This window comes from Eutrema salsugineum, unplaced genomic scaffold, assembly GCF_000478725.1.
Source record: "Eutrema salsugineum unplaced genomic scaffold, Eutsalg1_0 scaffold_2, whole genome shotgun sequence".
NCBI classification, from domain to species: domain Eukaryota; kingdom Viridiplantae; phylum Streptophyta; class Magnoliopsida; order Brassicales; family Brassicaceae; genus Eutrema; species Eutrema salsugineum.
The window spans coordinates 96474-115856 of NW_006256829.1; the positions used below are offsets into that span (position 1 = coordinate 96474).

At 38.4% G+C, this 19383-nt stretch overlaps 4 protein-coding genes across 5 annotated transcripts; 2 read left to right on the forward strand and 2 right to left on the reverse strand.

Annotated features, from left to right (window-relative positions):
- The first annotated feature begins 76 nt into the window (after nucleotides 1-76).
- On the forward strand, nucleotides 77-1983 carry LOC18018359 (alpha-ketoglutarate-dependent dioxygenase abh1). Its single transcript, XM_024156204.1, is given in 6 exon segments — nucleotides 77-365; nucleotides 669-1078; nucleotides 1167-1235; nucleotides 1237-1515; nucleotides 1602-1685; nucleotides 1688-1983. Coding segments are annotated over 5 exon segments (669 nt in total). The 5' UTR covers nucleotides 77-365; nucleotides 669-1039; the 3' UTR covers nucleotides 1886-1983.
- Nucleotides 1984-2774: 791 nt separating this feature from the next.
- On the forward strand, nucleotides 2775-10730 carry LOC18018360 (regulatory-associated protein of TOR 2). Of its 2 annotated transcripts, none has more exons than XM_006398519.2 (23): nucleotides 2775-3429; nucleotides 3690-3792; nucleotides 3890-3972; nucleotides 4071-4229; nucleotides 4314-4430; nucleotides 4541-4698; nucleotides 5057-5211; nucleotides 5345-5489; nucleotides 5573-5651; nucleotides 5740-5841; nucleotides 6060-6143; nucleotides 6243-6353; nucleotides 6651-7004; nucleotides 7105-7288; nucleotides 7528-8097; nucleotides 8199-8528; nucleotides 8620-8746; nucleotides 9032-9156; nucleotides 9259-9413; nucleotides 9513-9614; nucleotides 9761-9846; nucleotides 9932-10013; nucleotides 10128-10730. In XM_006398519.2, exons 1-23 carry the CDS (start codon nucleotides 3118-3120, stop codon nucleotides 10467-10469), a joined length of 4065 nt encoding a protein of 1354 aa, XP_006398582.1. In that variant the 5' UTR covers nucleotides 2775-3117; the 3' UTR covers nucleotides 10470-10730. The 2 variants fall into 2 exon arrangements, with proteins under 2 accessions (XP_006398582.1, XP_024011669.1); XM_024155901.1 differs by having other exon boundaries at nucleotides 4326-4430.
- Nucleotides 10731-10963: 233 nt separating this feature from the next.
- Nucleotides 10964-13565, reverse strand: LOC18018361 (TOM1-like protein 7). Its single transcript, XM_006398520.2, has 9 exons — nucleotides 13405-13565; nucleotides 13215-13293; nucleotides 13035-13133; nucleotides 12792-12905; nucleotides 12558-12703; nucleotides 12386-12467; nucleotides 12163-12248; nucleotides 11813-12067; nucleotides 10964-11734 (listed from the first exon to the last, which is right to left on the reverse strand). Exons 1-9 carry the CDS (start codon nucleotides 13563-13565, stop codon nucleotides 11062-11064), a joined length of 1695 nt encoding a protein of 564 aa, XP_006398583.1. The 3' UTR covers nucleotides 10964-11061.
- Nucleotides 13566-14208: 643 nt separating this feature from the next.
- On the reverse strand, nucleotides 14209-15455 carry LOC18018362 (protein LURP-one-related 15). The gene is made up of 3 exons (XM_006398521.2): nucleotides 15084-15455; nucleotides 14720-14950; nucleotides 14209-14602 (listed from the first exon to the last, which is right to left on the reverse strand). Exons 1-3 carry the CDS (start codon nucleotides 15363-15365, stop codon nucleotides 14450-14452), a joined length of 666 nt encoding a protein of 221 aa, XP_006398584.1. The 5' UTR covers nucleotides 15366-15455; the 3' UTR covers nucleotides 14209-14449.
- Nucleotides 15456-19383: the final 3928 nt, after the last annotated feature.

Here is a 19383-nt window from a genome sequence, read left to right on the forward strand (position 1 = left end):
TGGGCCCATGTAATTAAAAATTGTGTATTACTGTTTTTTTTGTTTGTTTGTTTGTTTGGAGAAGATCAGTATTAATTTAAAAAGGCCCTTCGTCTCCGGTGAATTTAACCGACGGCGCAGAAAACGATGCGAGCGTCGCCGTCGCCGATTTATCTCCGCGATCCCGATGCGATGACGCTGCCTCGTATTCTTCATACCATACACTAATCATGAGACCTCTTTATAGCTCGTTGTCTCTTTATTGGAGCCACCGCATCCCCCTTGGGCTGTGCTCTCCGTTGGCGGCGAAGATAATGCGTGGTTCTGTTAGTCACCCTCTGGCCCTTTCTTCCGGAGATGGCCCTTCTCCGATTCGGAAGAAGCTTGTGAGTAATCGTTTTTTGGTTTTCGTTTATCTACTTTGGCTGACTATGATGTAGGATGTAACTGGTAAGGCCTGAGTAGGTTCATCTCACGCAGCAGATCACACGAATTTGACTGAAATCCATCTCTTGCTTCTTAATTTCAATTTTATTTAGTGAAACCATGTTGTTTATTAGGGGTTTACGAACTATTAACACACTTCCATTATCTCATCTAATTCTGAGGGAGTTTCTAGGATTTGATCATTTCAGAGTAATACCTCGTAGCTTTATCTAAAAGAACACATTGTGTTAAATCATGTGTAGCCGAGTACATCGCTCGAATCATTTAGCTCTGAAGGTAAGTATCCACCACTTACTGGGTCTAAGAATTAAGAGTGGTAAGGGTTCACGAAGAAGCAAGGTTGATCTTGGTTCGACCACCAACTTTTATACTAGTCCGAGTAAGCGTTCACAATCTTCAACAATCCGTGAGGATTTACTATCTTTGAAGAGGGATCACATGGATTCAGGATCAAAGTCCTAAGAGCAGACAGGATTTCCCGTTTGACATTTGTTCCTCAGTCCATAAAAGAAACAATAAATGCATCACAGAACAGTTTACAGAGGAGGGAGAAGCAGCAAACGGGGAGGAAACTGTTGAATTTGGTAACAAACACAGAGTACTAGGGCCTGGAATGGTGCTGCTTAAACACTTTCTTACGCATCATGTACAGGTATCCATCTTACCGTGAAAGCCAAACCTAAGCTACATACATCTTGCATCTCTAGTAAGGAGCTTTCTTCTCTCCAACATGCTTACAGGCTGACATCGTGAAAACTTGCCGGGAACTTGGTGTTAAGCCCAAAGGATTTTACCAACCGGGTTATACTTTATAGGGTTCGTTCACAGCTTCATCTGCAAATGATGTGCCTTGGTAGAAACTGGGATCCACAGACAAAATACGGTGAAAACACTGATGAGATAGATAGTAAACCACCCGATATCCCTGACACATTTAGTGTCTTGGTAGAAGAGGCGATCCGGGAAGCACACGCTCTCATAGACAGAGAATCAGGAAGAGAAGACGCTGAGATCATACTTCCTGCGATGTCACCAGACATTTGCATAGTCAACTTCTATTTAGAAACTGGAAGACTTGGTCTCCATCAGGTGACTTAATATTGGAACAGGTTTTGATATTCAAGTGTTCTCTTCTCAAGTCCACTCTAATGTGTGTGTCTTGGTATAAGTGGCAGGACCGTGACGAAAGCCGAGAGAGCATAGTATAAGGGTTGCCGATTGTGTCCTTCTCCATAGGCGATTCTGCAGAGTTCTTGTATGGAGTAATGGAGAAGAGAGAGACGTTGAAAAAGCTGAGCAAGTGAAACTAGAATCTGGAGATGTGTTGATATTTGGCGGAGAATCTCGAATGATCTTCCATGGCGTCAAGTCCATCATACCAAACTCACCTCCCAAGTGTCTGCTCAATGAGTCCAAGCTCCGAACTGGACGTCTCAATCTTACTTTTAGGCATTTCTAGTTTATTCCATATATTTATTTATTATTTTATTTTTAATGCATTATAAACAAATTGTTGTTTAATACTAAAAAAGTAGTTAAATATTAATAACTCAAGGATTTCATAGCAAAAAAAAAAGCAGTCTAAATGAAGCTTACAAATTATTATGAAATTCAAAACGACATTATTTACGAGGGGTAAGATATTATTACGCGATAGATATCTTCATATAACAACTTAAGAAAATAATTTAAAATTAATATATAGTAAAAACTCTATAAATTAGTATTATAACACAATTCGATAAAATAATAAAATAATAACATAAGATAATAAGATAATAACTTTAATAAAACTATTAAAACTTTTATGTAAATATATAGTCTTTTTATTATCATAAATTAATAACTACCATAAAACAATTTGATATAAACATATAAGTGAGATAATCTACTAAAATATGAGTTTAGTGATATTTTTTGTTTATTTTTAATTGAAATCTTTTAGATGTTATTTTAATTTTTGAAATATTTTTTTAATATATTATAACTTTCAAAGAAAATCTCTTTTAAAATTTAAAATTTAAAATTAATAAAAAATAATTTTTATTTAAAATTCATAAATTAATAACTCTATAAATTAATAAAATATAAAAATCCCAACATTATTAATTTATAGATTTTTATTATAGTTTTAATTTATAAAATATAACATGGAAAGAAATCAATGTGAAAAATTAATATTTATAGATATTAAAGCAGCCCTCATCAGCTTTGCTTAAAATTAGGTAATATAAAAATAAAATATATAAATGTGAGGGTAATGTTTTCCATAAATCTGAGTGTTGAAAAAAAAAGAAGCTATTCGTTAAATTATCCAGGTGGGCATAGAGAAGGGGGGAGACAATACGCAAACACAAACATTTTGACTCTCTTTCTCTCTAATGACAAATTCGCATACACACTTTCTTTTTGTGCCGCCACTACTACCTCACTCTCCGTCCCTCGTCGTCTCCTTCAACCTCCGGAGTTCCTAGGGTTTCCGCTTCCTCTTCTCCGTCCTTGCAGCTTTATTCGAGCTGGATTCTCTGCTCTTCCTCCTCTCATTCTCCATGCGCCGTTGGTGCAGTGGCTTTGTTGATTGATTTCAATTCCGATTTCTTCTTCTTCGCGTACTTTTTCTTTTTTTTTCCGAATCCGTACCAGAACACCATAGGCTAGGCCTGATTTCTTCGAGATTGCTCTTGTATTTGGATGCCACTAGGGGACGTGATGGTCTCTAGGTTCTCTCAGTCTTCCGTTACCGTGGTTACCAATCACCGCTACGACGACGACTGCACCTCCACTTCCGTCGCATCCAGTCACGATGATGGCCGTATGTCCATCATCGCCTCGCGGAGGATTGACGAGGTCGCTACCACTAGTGGCTATGGAAATGTCACGACGATTACCGCCACCAGCATGGCATACTTGCCTCAGATTGTCGTGCTCTGTGAGCTTAGACACGACGTGTCCGATGCGGCTTCCGAAACCGTCCAAGCCCCCAGATGGCGGCTTAAAGAGCGAGTAAGTTCTCGTTCAAATATCTGAACATTTGATAGTCTGCCTTTTGTTGATGCAAATAGGCTATTTATCTTGGAAAGTGAGGTAAATCTTCTACTATTTGTTATCCACGATGAAGCACAGGTCAAATGAACCCAACTGTCTTAAATTCTATTTCCACCACTGCTTAAGCTATATCGGGTTTTTTCTCTGATGTTAATCTCAAGTCTAATAATGCTCGTTTCCTGTCGTCCTCGACTCTCATGATATCTCATTATTTGCAGATGAAAACAGGATGTGTTGCTCTAGTTATGTGTTTGAACATTAGTGTTGATCCCCCGGATGTTATAAAGATATCTCCATGCGCAAGACTGGAATGCTGGATAGGTCAAACTTTCACTTAACTCAATCTTATCTCACACTTTTTTTTTTTGTATATATATGTTTCCCGCAATCATTTTTCCCTTCTTTGTTTTGGCCGCAGATCCGTTTTCTATGTCTCCCCCTAGAGCTCTTCAGACAATTGGCCAAAACCTGAGCATTCAGTACGAGAGATGGCTGCCAAGGGTGATAACTTCGATTCCAGCACCTTTGGTTTTTGCTTTGTTGAGTTTGCTTTGTTGAGTTTGCTTCCTCTTCATTTGTATTTTATGAATTTTTATCAGGCTCTGTATAAGGTGGAATTGGATCCTACCAAGGACGATCTGAGGAAGCTCTGCTTGTCTTGTCGAAAAAATGCAAAGACTGAGAGAGTTTTGTTTCATTATAATGGGCATGGTGTGCCGAAACCTACACCTAACGGTGAAATCTGGGTATTCAATAAGGTGAGCTTTTCTTAGCTTTCTTTCCACAATGCCCATTGTGTCTGTTACAAGGCACCTATTCATCTTGTGTGACAGCGTGAGCAGAATTTTACGCAGTACATTCCCTTGCCAGTCAGAGAGCTTGATTCCTGGTTGAAGACACCCTCAATTTATGTTTTTGACTGCTCTGCTGCTAGGGTTATTGTTAATGCCTTTGCAGAGGTAATGTTATTGTCACATTACTCGTATTATATGGATACCTATTAGGTTTAGGACTCGGTTCTACGATTTGGCGTTTCGTAAGATGATAAAATTGTCACTCCTGACTGTAGCTTCATGATTGCCGATCTTCTGGCTCTTCTGGACCCTTAAAGGACTGCATTCTACTGGCTGCTTGCGATGAACATGAGACTCTCCCTCAGAGTGTTGAATTTCCAGCTGACGTTTTCACTTCTTGCCTCACAACACCTATTAAAATGGCCTTGAAGTGGTAAATTTCTCTACTAATGTCTGACTTGTTTTAGTGATTGGTTGTTATCAGCTGCCGTACTAGTATGCATAGGAAATTTTGGCTTACAAGTTACAACTGGTTCGCCATACTTTTTTTGAATCTTAACTTTTGATGGTACTGGTTGCTAAAGTATCTAGCGAGACTAATAGGATTATCTCATTATCCTATTGATAGCGTTCTCCTTGTTACTTATTGAGATGCGTGCCTTCAGTTCTAGGTTCTTTTTTCTTTCTTACGTTTCCTATCATATATATATTCTTCAGGTTATCTGCCTTTGTTTTATGTCCATCTGGATCTGTGCAGTTTAGTTTGGCTTTCAGCTTTCTTTTCTTGGCAGGTTCTGCAGACATTCTCTTCTGAAGGAAATTATAGATGAATCACTTATTGATAGAATTCCGGGCCGCCAAAATGACCGTAGAACATTGTTAGGAGAGTTAAACTGGATCTTCACTGCAGTCACGGACACCATTGCCTGGAATGTGCTTCCTCGCGGTACTTCCCAAACTTTCCGCCTAATGAATCAAGGCGAAACTGTTGACAAAAAATTCTATCAAGGCCAAACTCTCAAGTTTGACTTCTTGTTTGTTTTTCTCCATTCCCTCATGAAGTTAGTTTTACCCCACAGGACTTTTCCAGAGATTATTCAGACAGGACTTGTTGGTTGCTAGCCTTTTTCGAAATTTCTTACTTGCTGAGAGGATAATGCGATCCGGGAATTGTACCCCAATATCCCACCCTATGCTACCTCCTACACATCAACATCATTTGTGGTATTGGACATTATCCTTAATTTGCATGTTGGTGAATTGTATGTGTGAGCTCTCTACCGCAGGTAATCGCTGCTGTTTTTCAGGGATGCATGGGACATGGCTGCCGAAATCTGCCTTTCTCAGCTTCCTCAACTTTTTCTTGACCCCACTGCGGAGTTTCAGGTTTGTCTTGTCAATTGTTTCCTTGTAATTGTATAATACTGTATGATGTTGGTCTTACTGATAATGTTTGTTACTCTCCCTTTCCTAGCCAAGTCCATTTTTTACTGAGCAACTAACAGCTTTTGAGGTTTGGCTTGATCATGGATCTGAGAATAAGAAGCCACCGGAGCAGTTGCCTATTGTTCTTCAGGTGCCACCTGAACCCTAAATTTACTCCTCTTTTTTTGAGTGAGGGCCTCTCTCTTAGGGTCCACGAGAAAAGATGCATATCTACTTTTCATTTTTCTACACTTTTGCTTTCGTATTTAACAATACAAGGAGCAAAACATTGGCTTCTAAATATCCCATCCATCTTATATTTATTTATATTTTACCATCTTAGTTTACTTGGATTCATATTCTTTTCAGGTCTTACGTAGCCAGTGCCATCGGTTTCGCGCTCTTGTGCTTCTTGGAAGATTTCTGGATATGGGTCCTTGGGCTGTGGATCTGGTACCTCTAATGCCTTGATATCCTGTTTTAGGCGTTGCTTCTTGGTTTTATTTTTGTGGGTATGTCCAGTGTCCTTACTTGACGTGAATATTTTTCTAGGCCTTATCCGTTGGAATATTTCCTTACGTTGTGAAGCTGCTACAAACAACAACAATTGAGCTACGGCAGATTCTTGTTTTCATATGGACAAAGCTTCTCGCATTTGATAAGGTACAACTTTGGTGTTAAATGAGCAGTTTCCTATGTATCTGCGTGTTCGTTTCGAGTTTCTTCTGCTAATTTATTCGTCGCTGTACTATTAACGTGCCTCTGTTTTCTTGATATTGAGCGTGACCAAGATAAATCATTGTTAGTAATGGGGACTAACATTTCTTTATGCATCGTGCTTCCTATTCGTGGTCGTTGGGACATGTTCCTTACCTTGGTCGTCATACTATCGTGTCACTTCATTTTCCTATTCATTCTTTGAATTTCCTAACATTTTGAGGGATGTCTCTTTGTTTTTAGTCATGTCAGGTTGATCTTGTGAAGGACAACGGCCACATATATTTCATCAGATTTCTAGATAGTTCTGATGCATTCCCAGAGCAACGTGCTATGGCTGCGTTTGTTTTGGCCGTTATTGTCAATGGCTACAAACGAGGCCAAGAATCATGTCTTGAAGCAAATTTAATTGGTGTTTGTCTGGAGCACCTCGAAGCACCCCAACTATGTGATCCACCACCAGAACCATTGTTTGTACAGTGGCTTTGTCTTTGTCTCGGAAAGTTATGGGAGGAATATATAGAGGCCCAGATAATGGGTAGAGAGGCAAATGCGTCTGAAAAGTTGATACCTCTGCTTTCCGAGGCCCAGCCAGAGGTGGTTCTTCACCTGAAGCTTAGCCATCTTCGCATATCAGTATTTTTTTTCCTTTCTTTGAAACAGCAGTCTAATTGCAGGCCACACCATTCTCATGCAGGTCAGGGCTGCTGCTGTTTTTGCCCTTGGTACCTTACTTGATGTTGGGTTTGACTCTGGTAAAGGTGTTGGTGACGAAGAATTTGAGGATAATGAAAAGATTATAGCTGACGATATTATCATAAAAAGTCTCTTGGATGTAGTTTCAGATGGGAGCCCGCTTGTCCGAGCAGAGGTTGCTGTAGGTATGCAAAGCATGCAACTTTTAATCATGCATAGTTATGAGACTAGGGCTCCGTGACTCACACCAGGTGTCATTAAGTTCAAAGGAAAAAAAAATTAATGAATTTATCTTGATCTCTGGGTCTATTTTAGCTCATGTAGATAACCTTTAAATTATATAATCCTCCGCTTAGACAGCTTTTAAAAAATGCTTGGATTTGTATCTCCTGGATACACTCAACATGCTGTTACTGTCTCACAGCTCTGGCACGGTTTGCCTTCGGACACCAAAAGCATCTAAAGTCAATTGCAGCTTCATACTGGAAGTCCCAGACAAATTATCTGCGAACTTCATTCCCTTCAATGGCCAAGTTTCACGATGCTGGGACTTCATCTATTGTTTCTTCACACATGGGTTCTCTGACCAGAGCTAGCACCGATAGTCAACCAATGACTAGTGAAAGAAGGATCTCAAGCAGTCCTAATGGTTCTTCTTCCGCTCTAGCGCATGGATCTCCATTATCTGATGATTCTTCATTACATTTTGATTCTGGAATCATGCATGATGGTCTCAGCAATGGAGTTGTCCATAAGCCAAGACCACTGGATAATGCTGTCTATTCTCAGTGCGTTCTAGCTATGTTTACATTAGCTAAAGATCCATCTCCACATATTGCAAGCCTTGGGCGGCGTGTGCTATCTATTATTGGGATTGAACAAGTTTTTGCAAAACCCTCCAAGTCTAGTGGCCGGCCAGGTGAAGTAGCATCTGCATCTCACACTCCTGTGGCTGGTCTAGCTCGTTCAGCCTCATGGTTTGATATGCATACAGGTAGCTGGTTATGCAGCGTTTTCCAATCAGCAGTGTGAATCTTGAAATTGTTGTCCATTTTAAAGTGTTAAGTAATTTAACCATGAAATTGTTGTTCACAGGTCATCTACCATTAACATTTAGGACTCCACCGGTAAGCCCTCCTCGAACAAGCTATTTAAGTGGACTGAGGAGAGTTTGTTCACTAGAGCTCCGGCCTCAATTGCTGGTTTCTCCTGACTCTGGATTGGCTGATCCGCGAGTAGGCGGAAGCCGGTTGTTCAGCGGATCTGAACGAAGTTTGCTTCCACAATCAACTATCTACAATTGGAGCTGGGGTCACTTTTCAAAACCTCTTCTTGGGGGATCAGATGCTAATGAAGAGATAGCAACCCAAAGAGAAGAAAAAGAAAAGTTTGCGTTTGAGCATATTGCAAAATGCCAGCATTCATGTAAGTACATTTTCTCTGTTTATCTTGAGTCTTGTTCTATACTACACTAGTTACTTGAACTGTATCATAACCTTCTTAAGTCCTTGACCAGCAATTAGCGGGCTTAACAATATTCCCATTGCTAATTGGGATACAAAGTTTGAAGTGGGAACAAAGACAGCCCTCCTTCACCCGTTTTCTCCTATTGTAGTTGCTGCTGATGAGAATGAGCGGATCAGGTATGCAAAAATTTTCATGGCTTAGCTAAACTTTGGACTTCAAATAAAAAATTTGGTTTCGGGTTGGCCTTAGTAAGGCTAGATTCAAGTTAATTACTTACATCAGGTATTTAGGCACAAAGTTATAAAAACTGCCATTTCTAAATGACAATATGTCGGATCAGTCTGTTTATTTGATTTAACTTTATTTATGAAATGCTTCACCTTAAAGTCACCTTTTTCACTCAAATGTTCCATCTAGAAATTGCTCTGCTGGACTCTAAGTTTAGCTGTCTTCCCTGTCAGGGTGTGGAATTACGAGGAAGCAACTCTTCTTAATGGCTTTGACAATCACGATTTTCCTGACAAAGGAATTTCAAAGCTCTGCCTTGTCAATGAACTTGATGACTCTCTGCTACTTGTTGCCTCATGTACTGTTCACAACTCTTGCCAGAATGTCTTTTGCATTTTAGTTGTTGCTCGATTGTGGCTGTTTAAAAGTTCTTACTGGTGGCTCTGAAATGTTGGTGAAGGCGATGGGTCAGTCCGCATATGGAAAGACTACGCAACAAAGGGTAGACAAAGAATGGTCACAGGGTTTTCTTCAATTCAGGGTCACAAAGGATTGTCACAGGGTGCATGTGGCTTGAATGCTGTCGTGGACTGGCAACAGCAGTCAGGTTATCTGGTATATGGCGACTCCGTTCGCAACATACAATATTTATAATTTTTTGGGGATATAAAACCTGGTTTACTCTGTATTTGACGCAATACTGGTGATTTACAGTATGCTTCTGGGGAATTATCATCGATCATGGTTTGGGACCTGGAGAAAGAACAAGTCGTCAAATCTGCGTCCTCTGAATCAGAGTGCAGCGTCACAGCCCTTGTAAGTTAGCGTTTTCAGACTTGTATATGTGTTACAAATATAAACTTTCTGGGTCTTCTTTATGGCTTATATGAAGACAGGATCTCCACCTGATCGGGTCGTGCTTGATGAGTCTTTTTTTTTTTTTGGGGTGTGTGTGTTTGCAGTCGGCTTCTCAAGTGCATGGGGGCCAACTTGCTGCTGGTTTTGCAGATGGGTCTGTAAGACTCTATGATGTTCGGACACCTGAATGGTAAGTCTGTCGCTCAGCTTTTAAATAGTTAAAAAAATTAGCTTCCCAAAGAGTAGAAGAAATCTCACTTCTCAAATGATAATAGGCTTGTGTGCGCCACTCGGCCTCATCAGGGAGTAGAAAAAGTAGTTGGACTCAGCTTTCAGCCTGGACTCGACCCGGCAAAGGTTTAAACATACCCACAGTCTCTGATTCTCGTCAGTCAATCAGTCAATCAGTACATCATAAGGCAATTTTTAACTAAGTTCCTCACGTCACTTGGTTGTTGTTGTCTCACTCAGATTGTGAGTGCGTCGCAAGCAGGTGAAATCAAGTTTCTGGATCTGAGACGAACAAAGGAGACATACCTGACGATAGAAGCGCACAGAGGATCCCTCACAGCATTGGGTGTTCATAGACACGCTCCGATCATAGTGAGCGGATCAGCGAAACAGCTAATAAAAGTGTTCAACCTTGAGGGAGAGCAGCTTGGGAGCATAAAGTACCATACTTCCTTCATGGCCCAAAAGATTGGCCCAGTCAGTTGCCTAAGCTTTCACCCTTACCAGGTCTTGTTAGCCGCCGGTGCTGCTGGCTCCTTTGTCTCCTTATACAACCACCACAACTCACAACCACTGAGATAGGATCATGATAACCTGTAAGTTAATCGATGTTTTTAAATTCAATGGAAGAAAGGAAATTGGGGTGTTTATTTATAGATTTGATTAATTAGCCTCCGATGAGAATATGCAAAGCAAACACACTAATTTCAGGAGGCTTTGTCAAAATAAATGTAAATGCTTTGTAAATAGTTCTCTTTAGTGTGCGTGTGTCTTGTGTTTTCTTATAATATGTCTATATTCATCTTGTGTAAAGAATATGACACAAGTAATGGTCTCTTTTAACACTTAAAATTCATTATTTCTTAATCAATATATTTTTCTATCATGTGTAAACAAAATATTAAAATTCGTAGATAGTGTCCCCGAGAAAAATATTTTTTTTTAATTCTTATTATATTAAAGAGGAATACTGAAATTAGACAGATTTAAACACACACACGTCCCTTTTTGGGAAAGGAGTATTGTCACATGTTATTTATAGTAGTAGTGAGGTGAATCAGATTATCGAGGGCAAATTAAAGACGATAGTTCTAGTCCTAAACGTTGTATAACAGCTGAAATAACTTAAAAAGACAAGCAAAACGTGTATGGTTTTATGTGTCGTGAAATGGCATCATTTGCTACTCCTAACGCCTCCATCTCTGTTGCAGAAGACATTGAGATCTTCAAACAATTTGTACGGAGGAACATAAGGTGGCCTATGCGGCGGCCCGTCCACAGCAGCGGATGGTCCCGCCGCTCTAGCAGGGAAGGAGTTTGAGTAGTGCAAGTTTCTCTCAAAGACCTTATTCTCACTGCCTCCTTGGCTCCAAAATGTTGTGTCATAACTGTTTGCTTGACCACCGTTCCATTGCGGGTGAGGATAACCGTATGAAAACTGCTGCTGCGGAGGCCACGCCTGATACTGAGGTCCCGACGGAGCAAACTGCGCCGTTTTTGGGACTTGCGGTTCTTCTGCCTGAGTTTGTGCCCAGGGGACTACGTAGCTGTTCATAAGAATATGATCATACGATGTCTTGTGATGGGTGTTTGATGGAGGCTGCGTTTGCGTTTGCGTTTGCGTTTGGGAAGAGGCCGGCAGAGCTGTTGTTGACAGAGTTAGGCTGAGAAGTTCAATAATGTCCTGCTCCGACTTGGTTGTTGTTGTTGCTGTTTTGTCGAATAGAGCTAGATCCTTGCACTGTGTGTTGGTTTCTGATTCTGCTGTCTTTTCATTACTGTTGCCTAGAAGCAATGTTTCTTCTTCTTCTTCTTCATCGCTGTATTGGGCATTTAGTAGAGCGTGCCTGCAAATGCGTTAACCCACGTCTCTCATGTAAACTAGCGAAAACGCGTGTGTTTGAGTCTGAGAGTGAATGACTAACCTTTTGGATAGCTGCGTAAAGTCATTTTCAACGTCCTCCCCGTCATCAGTTTCACTTTCACTGCTGGATGATGAAGAAGGCTCAGACTCAAGAGCAGCTGAAGCATCACCAGACTCGAGGACAGAGCTCGTTTCTCTTGTTTCTGGTGCCTGCAACGTGGGAAGAAAGACACCAGAGGCAATAGCGTCGTGTCTAGCGAGCACTACCTGCAAAGAATCATTCAGCTCGAGCCCACGTGCCATAACATCCTCGTCCCTGACAAGCAGAACAGATGCTCTTCATCAGTAAGAAAATAGGAAAAAAACGAAGAAGAAAAGAAAAAAGGTGAAGAATGATCAAGAGGGACAGACGCAGTTGTTGTGAGCATCTGGATTAGTTTCTTCTGATTAGATCTGCACTGCTCTACTAGATCAACTATAAGCTCATCCTTTAGCGCCTGTCAAGGATAATTATTATTAAATACCAAATCAGATGATTATTTAGCTTCTTCTTTTCTTTTCTTTTTCTTTTTTCTGCAGACATCAACAAGTGTGTAAGCATTAGCTTTTTGAAAGTATCTGATTCGACACTTACTGATTTATCAGAAGGATTTAGGGCTTGAACCATGTCGTTGAGGAGGTCCATCACATTTCTCATGGAATCAAGACTTGAGAAACTGGAACAATGAAAATAACAATATCAAAGGTGGCTTGGGATTGTAAGTTGTTGAGAAAGCAAAAAAGGAAAACAAAAAAAAGAAGGTTACCTTAGACACTCAATATCAGTTGCCATTGTTTCGTCGAGACTTCTAAAAGAACCGATGGACATTAAATTCATAGAAGAAGAAGCTGGAGGCGGTGCAAGCATGAGGGGTGCCTCTTTTGAACGTTGTGGAAATTTCACACCAGACCGCTGCCAATGCCAATGCCATTTCAGAAAAACAAAATCGAATGAGGCTAAAAATCTTTAGTGGAAAGTAAATCTGAAGAAGTGGCTTTACTGTTAGCTCTTGGTAGGCCCAGTTGTAATGAGGATATTTGCGAGCAGCTCCACTGAATGCTTCATTCCAAGTATCCAACAATACCAAGATTCTGTTCCTTACTCCATAATCACCCTTAAAATTTCACTCACAATTTCAAGATTCACCAATAAAAAGAAAAAAAAATACAGAGATTATATATATGTAAGTGTTCAGACCGAAAAGAAAAACAAAAGAGAGAGGGAGTGTGAAATTCAAATTCACCTTCTTCCTGACAATTTTAACCATATCTTCAAGAAGATGTTTCTGAGCGATATGAGTGTGCACAAAGTCCCCACAGTTTTTCAGCATTGCCTCCAACAACTAACAGATCATGATGAGTTTGTGTCAAGCTTAATTAGTTGAATGTTGTTTTGGTTTGGTTTAGTTTGGTTTGAAAGTTACCGTTAGAGTGAGTAATTGCACTTTAGAGCTCTTGTGTTGCAACCTTCTCTTGACAGCTTTGATCGCATCTTTGCATTGCCTGCCAAAATTCTTAACCACATATATATATATATATATATATATATATATATAGGAGGATGGATTCTCATATTGATTCTTCAAAAATTCAGACGCGGGAACAACAAACTACCAGCGATTAATATTGACGGAATCGCAGATTGCGATGATCATCGTCCAATCAGGAGTGAGCAGAAGCTCGCTCGTGGCCTTGTCGACCGCCACTGCCACCGACGACAGCGTTAACGAAGGAGAAGCAGAGGAAGAAGAAGAAGACGAAGAAGAAGGCCTCATATCTTCTTTTCCCGAGGAGTTGTACATACATAACAACTTTCCATACCTTATCATATATTCTACTTATTATATATAGAATTAGAAGAAGAAAGAAAGAAAGAAAGAAACTCATCTCCCCCTACAACCTCTCGTTTCCGTTCAATTTTCTTACTTCTTCGCCACGTTTCCCTCGTCTTCTCAGTAACTCCCGGTCCCACTTTAGCCATGTGGCTTTATCTTATTTGTCCGATTATTTTTCTTCCCTCAGTTTGGGTGGGTCAAACGTTGATCCGTTTGACTTTTTGAGTTGGGCCGCTTGATTTTGATTCTTATTCTTCTTCTTCAGCTAGCGTTTTACATATACAGTATGTATGAAGAATACATTACGTATTTATAATTTTATGTCTCATCAATAGTTTCAATTTTATCCATAACAGATCCAAACAATGTATCTTCGGAACGTAACGTGCCGTTGAGTTATCATTAATTAATTATGATGATGCCTAATTAAAAGCGAAAGAAATGGCATGTCTTCAGTTGACCGGAAATAGTAGTAACATTGTCAAAACAATTTGGTAGTTTCTGAAACGTTTTATAGATTAAGTTGGTAGTGAAATACGTAACAAAAAAAAGAGAATAGACAAATTCAATGTAAGTAAGTAAGTGGGAAAAAAAAATCCATATAAAGAAGTTGGACAAACGGTTGTATTTGATTTATCTTTTACACACACAAAGTTTAAGAAACAAGGCCACATTCCAAACTGCAACGTAATAACGTATCAACATTAATTAGAGTACTTTTACAGGTAAAAAAAAAAAAAAGAAAGAAACTCAATAAAGGAAGGAGAGCATTGCATTGCATTGCAGGAGTCAGGTGAGGAGGGAGCTCACAGGTGGGAATGGGATCAGCTGCCGCCGGCGTTGCGGTCTTCTCGGTTAACATCGTCGAGGATGACGACAAGAGAGGCAATAAAGGCATAGTCGACGTTGGGATAAACAGTCACTGAGAAATTGTCCTTTCCCAAGAAAACGCTCTGCACCGTGTGCTTCTTGTGCATCTGTTGTTTTGTTACCCAACAACACCAACAACATACGAGGACAAACACATTAACATTTCAATTTTGGGACACCCTTCAAAAAAAAAAAGAGACAAGACTTAAGAATGTACTATGTACTTGGGCAACAATGGCGGCGTCAGAATCGCCGGCGTAGACAACACAAGAACGCTCGAGCCAACTGCCTTTGACTCGGAAATCGCATCGCTTCTCTTCCTTATTGTGACTCAAAAACACATCAAGTTTCGTCTTTAACTGAAGCATCGACGATCTCTTCACCGTGTACAGCAGATCTCTCTGCTCCGTACTCCCTCCTCTATACACTTGCCACCTGTCATGCATGCTCACCATCTGCAATTTCTTAATTCATTAAATTAATTCATACTCTAAAATTTATCAATCATTTAACCAATAATTAATTTAAGCCCCAATTACTGCAACTTCTTCTCTAATTAGTTAATTAAATTAAAAAGTTGAGAAGGACCTTCTCTCTCAAAGTCAAGACCGGAGATCCAGAAGCATCCAATAAGATCCTCTTGTCGTGAAGACCAAACACCGGCTCCTTCACCTTGAACAACAGGTTTCCGTTAACGTCCGTTATCACGAAGTTCCCCTCCGTTAACTTCATCATCTTCCGCACGATCGCCAGATCCACCGGGTACGGTGCGCAAAACCGCTGATCCACTATCACTCCGGCGACGCCTCCGCCTTGTGGAGCCGAAGGTCCCATCCCTGTTGGGTAAGCGTACGCATAAGGCTGCTCCATTTTCTTCCTTCTTCCCCTTATAAAATTAAAAGGTATCCTCTCTATTTTTTTCTTCTTTTACTCTCTCTATTTCGTGAATTTTGTTTTCGTCTGGTTATGCCGAGAAGATAATAAATACCCAGTCAGACTCCCAAGGGGTTTTTATAATGTTTTACAAAATTTAATATCTGGATCGAATATGTTGACTTTGATCTTTTTCTTGCGAAGAAAAGTCTACGCGCATCTCATTATATCTATTTAGCAAAAGAAATACTCGAAGATAATGATTTATTTTCAAAAAAGAATGAAATTTGAACACCTTTTATCTAATGTTCGACTTACTTTTTTTTTCTTATCTACCAAGTAAATGAATAATGTGAACGTGTTCGTATAAAATAAAATTTCGGCATAAATTTGTTCCTCTAATTTCAAAAATGAATACACGTTATGTAACACCTTAACACGGAAACAGATTATTCAGCGAACATGTTTCGAATCGAATATATGTGTCGCCTTATACAGCTTTGGTTTTGGTCCACCAATTAATCTTCAATCTTTCATATAATGATCTGCGATTCCTAGTTGATTGAAAAAATTCGGGTCACATATCCGGTTTATTACTATTGTAAGAAAACCAAATTACACAAAAAAATTATAAATATAAGCATGAATTTGGTCCCAAAAAAAAAATCGAACGATAATAGTCGTCCCCAATTCCAAATTCAAATTTTCAACCAACCAATATTCCTTCCATTAGTTTTTTAAATAATATTTTTTTAACCTTTTTACGTATCAAATGACAAATATACTGCTGACTGCTCTATAGCTCTTTGTCGAACTGAAATACCCTCGTGTACTATATATTCACATGAGTTAAGGCCCAATACCGTTCAAGTCAAGTCTACTGGATATTTAATATGTTGAAGCCCTACGCAGATCTATTGGCCCAATAGATAAAAAAATTTGCCATGCTAAGTTGCTCTCTCTTTTTTTTTAACAAGGATTTACCTGCTAATTTTTGTTTTTAGCTAGCAAATTTGCCTGCTAATTGCTAGCAACAGAGTATGTGTAATGTCTTTTAAGTCATTTTTTTTTTCAAATAAAAAATCTATCATTAACATCATTATTGTTATATATATAGTTCAATTGTATTAATCTATACAAAAACGCTTTAACAAAAAAATAAGTATTAAAACGCGTGCGTTACTTAAACGAGCAAACAGGGTAATCAAACCAACCAGTTTTTAATCTAAAAAACTTACGCATGCTCCACTCCACTAAAATCAATTAAACTACTCATCTTTACTCTGTAATACTCCACAACTATACATTAATTGTTTATAATAATTTCCTCGCCGACACATTAAATTGTTATGTGAAAATCGCCCTTGTACACTGGTATTATTCTATGCATTTAAGTGGGGATTTTCTTACTACGTGTAAATGCAATTTTTGAAGGCATTTACAGTTACTACTTATTTCAGTGTTTATCTGCAGTGATCAAACTTTTTTTGTACCGTTTTATGCCGAATCTTAAATCAAATATGTGTTTACACAAACATTTGAGGCAGCGAGCAATTACAGATAGTTAACAAATATATTGAAAAATATTATCTTAAATATGAAAAAAGTTTACAAAAAAGTTATCAATAATATACACTAGAACGAAGAAAAAAAAGCGAACTGGGCTAAATTTTAGTAGTTATTCCTTTTATTCTTGATATGATATGACAGTAATTAATCAAATGAATAAATGATTGGTTAATGAAAAACAATGTTATGTAGTATACCTGAAAATATTTCCAATAGAAAGCTTCCCTCGCGTACGAACAAATAGTAATAGGTTTCTGTTACGGGGTATCTGCTTCTTCTAAATACACTTCACGTACACAAATACACACACACACACACGTATGCGTTTATGAATATAAACATATTACCACATGCGTTTCAGCGTATGACTAACACTGGGATCGATCATCATCATCAAGGTGAAGTGGTCATGATGGGGAAGATGGGCACATGAAGAACTAACTCAATTACCATCACACTCCACACACATCTAAATCATACATGCATTTAGGGAGAGTGCATGTGTATATATGCAAAGAGATGAGCTAGTAATGCACGTGCCCTGCTTCTCCATCTTGCTCAGCACACACCTTCTTCGTCATTCACTCCTATCCCTCGACCACTTAAAGAGGAGATGAGAGAGAGAGAGAGAGAGAGAGAGAGAGAGAGAGAGAGAGAGAGAGAGAGAGAGAGAGAGAGAGAGAGAGAGAGAGAGAGAGAGAGAGAGAGAGAGAGAGAGAGAGAAGGGGTTTCGGTGACAGGTAGAGTCAACTAGATGTACTAATTCTCATTTATAGCAAATGAAAATATTAATTTATTTTAATTACCCATCATTAATAATCTATTTAATTAAGGGAATGATTTGTGTGTAAAATTACTTTTGTTTCATGTAAGCTAATCTATACATGACATTAGTATTGTTTTACATACGACCTACATGACACTAGATCTCTCTTTATTTTTTTTGGTTAAGAAGATCTCTATTTAACTATTTAACTATATTGCAAATCTTGTAGGTTTGATCTTTTTAAACGTGATTCCAAAATTGATGATTCACCATTTACGTTTGTCGTGATTCTAATTAACAGATAACACCATTTATTTGAATTGCTCACGATAAAACCTAAGAACACATTTACCAAAAAAAAAACCTAAAACACACATCAAAAAGATAATGGAGACAGCATGCTGACCCATGAACATGCGAACCAAAACCCCGAAAAGAAAGTAAGTGTATGTGTGTGCGCATATGTACACATTCATATACACATTTTTTTATATTAATGTTTTTGAGGACCACAAGACCGCATCTGTATGTTCCATTTAGGTTGCACCTCGGTATATTTATTTTATGTAAACACATCAATTACTATACGAGGTTTCTTTGGATAAATACATGTTTTGAACTAATCGTAGCTACTTGTTCAATAAAAAGGTGAGGTAAAAACTCGGAATTAGGTAGGAGATTTTAATTTTTCCCTATATAGAGAGAAATATTTCTGGTGAGATCATTAAAGAGTACCATCCGACAGCTCGATGACTTTTCTTTTCGACATTAAGGTAGGACTTGAGAAAATCATGCTGTCGTAATTATTACTTACATCAAATCCATTCTCTTTTCCTCTATCTAAATTATCTAACTAATCACTTTTTTCTTTTGCAAACTCAACGTTTATAACTTTATACAGTATTCTAATTTGTTTGGTATACATTTCAAAACAAGTAATTGTTTTTTAATCAATTTCATTGCCTCTTTTTCTTCTCTCTTTTGTGCAAATCAATTTCATTAGATATATTTCAAAACAAGTAATTGTTTTTTGATCAATATATTTTTATCCAAACAACTTTTGCGTCGATTTTCTTTTGTATATATATGACAGATATGATAATGTATAACTATCAATATGGTGAAAGCAAGTTTTTCGGTAACAAACGAGGAATGTATTTTGAATCAAGTTTGCTATTTTTTTCTTCTTGCAAAACAGTAATAATTTGTCAGAAAATTTGTTTTCATCGATCGAAACTAGTTTTTTTGGGTTGTATACCCTCAGCTACCGTTGTTTGTTGAATACATTTAATTCGATTCTAACTGTATAACATTACGTTGGGACCATATTAAATATTTGTTGGTAGCTTAGGATGCCTCTTGAATTCCAATTCATCAAATTGATGCCTCGATTTTGGACTAGTAGTGACTTAGGATGTAGCCATAGAAACTATATGGAACAAGAGATCAACTTCAAAATTGATATAGAAGCTTCTCGGTGTTAGATGCTGAAATTAATGAATGGTCTATTCAAGGGTACATATATATAAATATATATACTGTACATATTTCTTAATGGTTATACCATTTTGCTTTTTTTGGCAACAACAGTGGTGAATGTTTTTGTTAAGTAATTTTGGTAAGTCGATGAAAATGTTTTAACTATATAACTCGGTTCTAATATCTAGTTTTCTACCATGA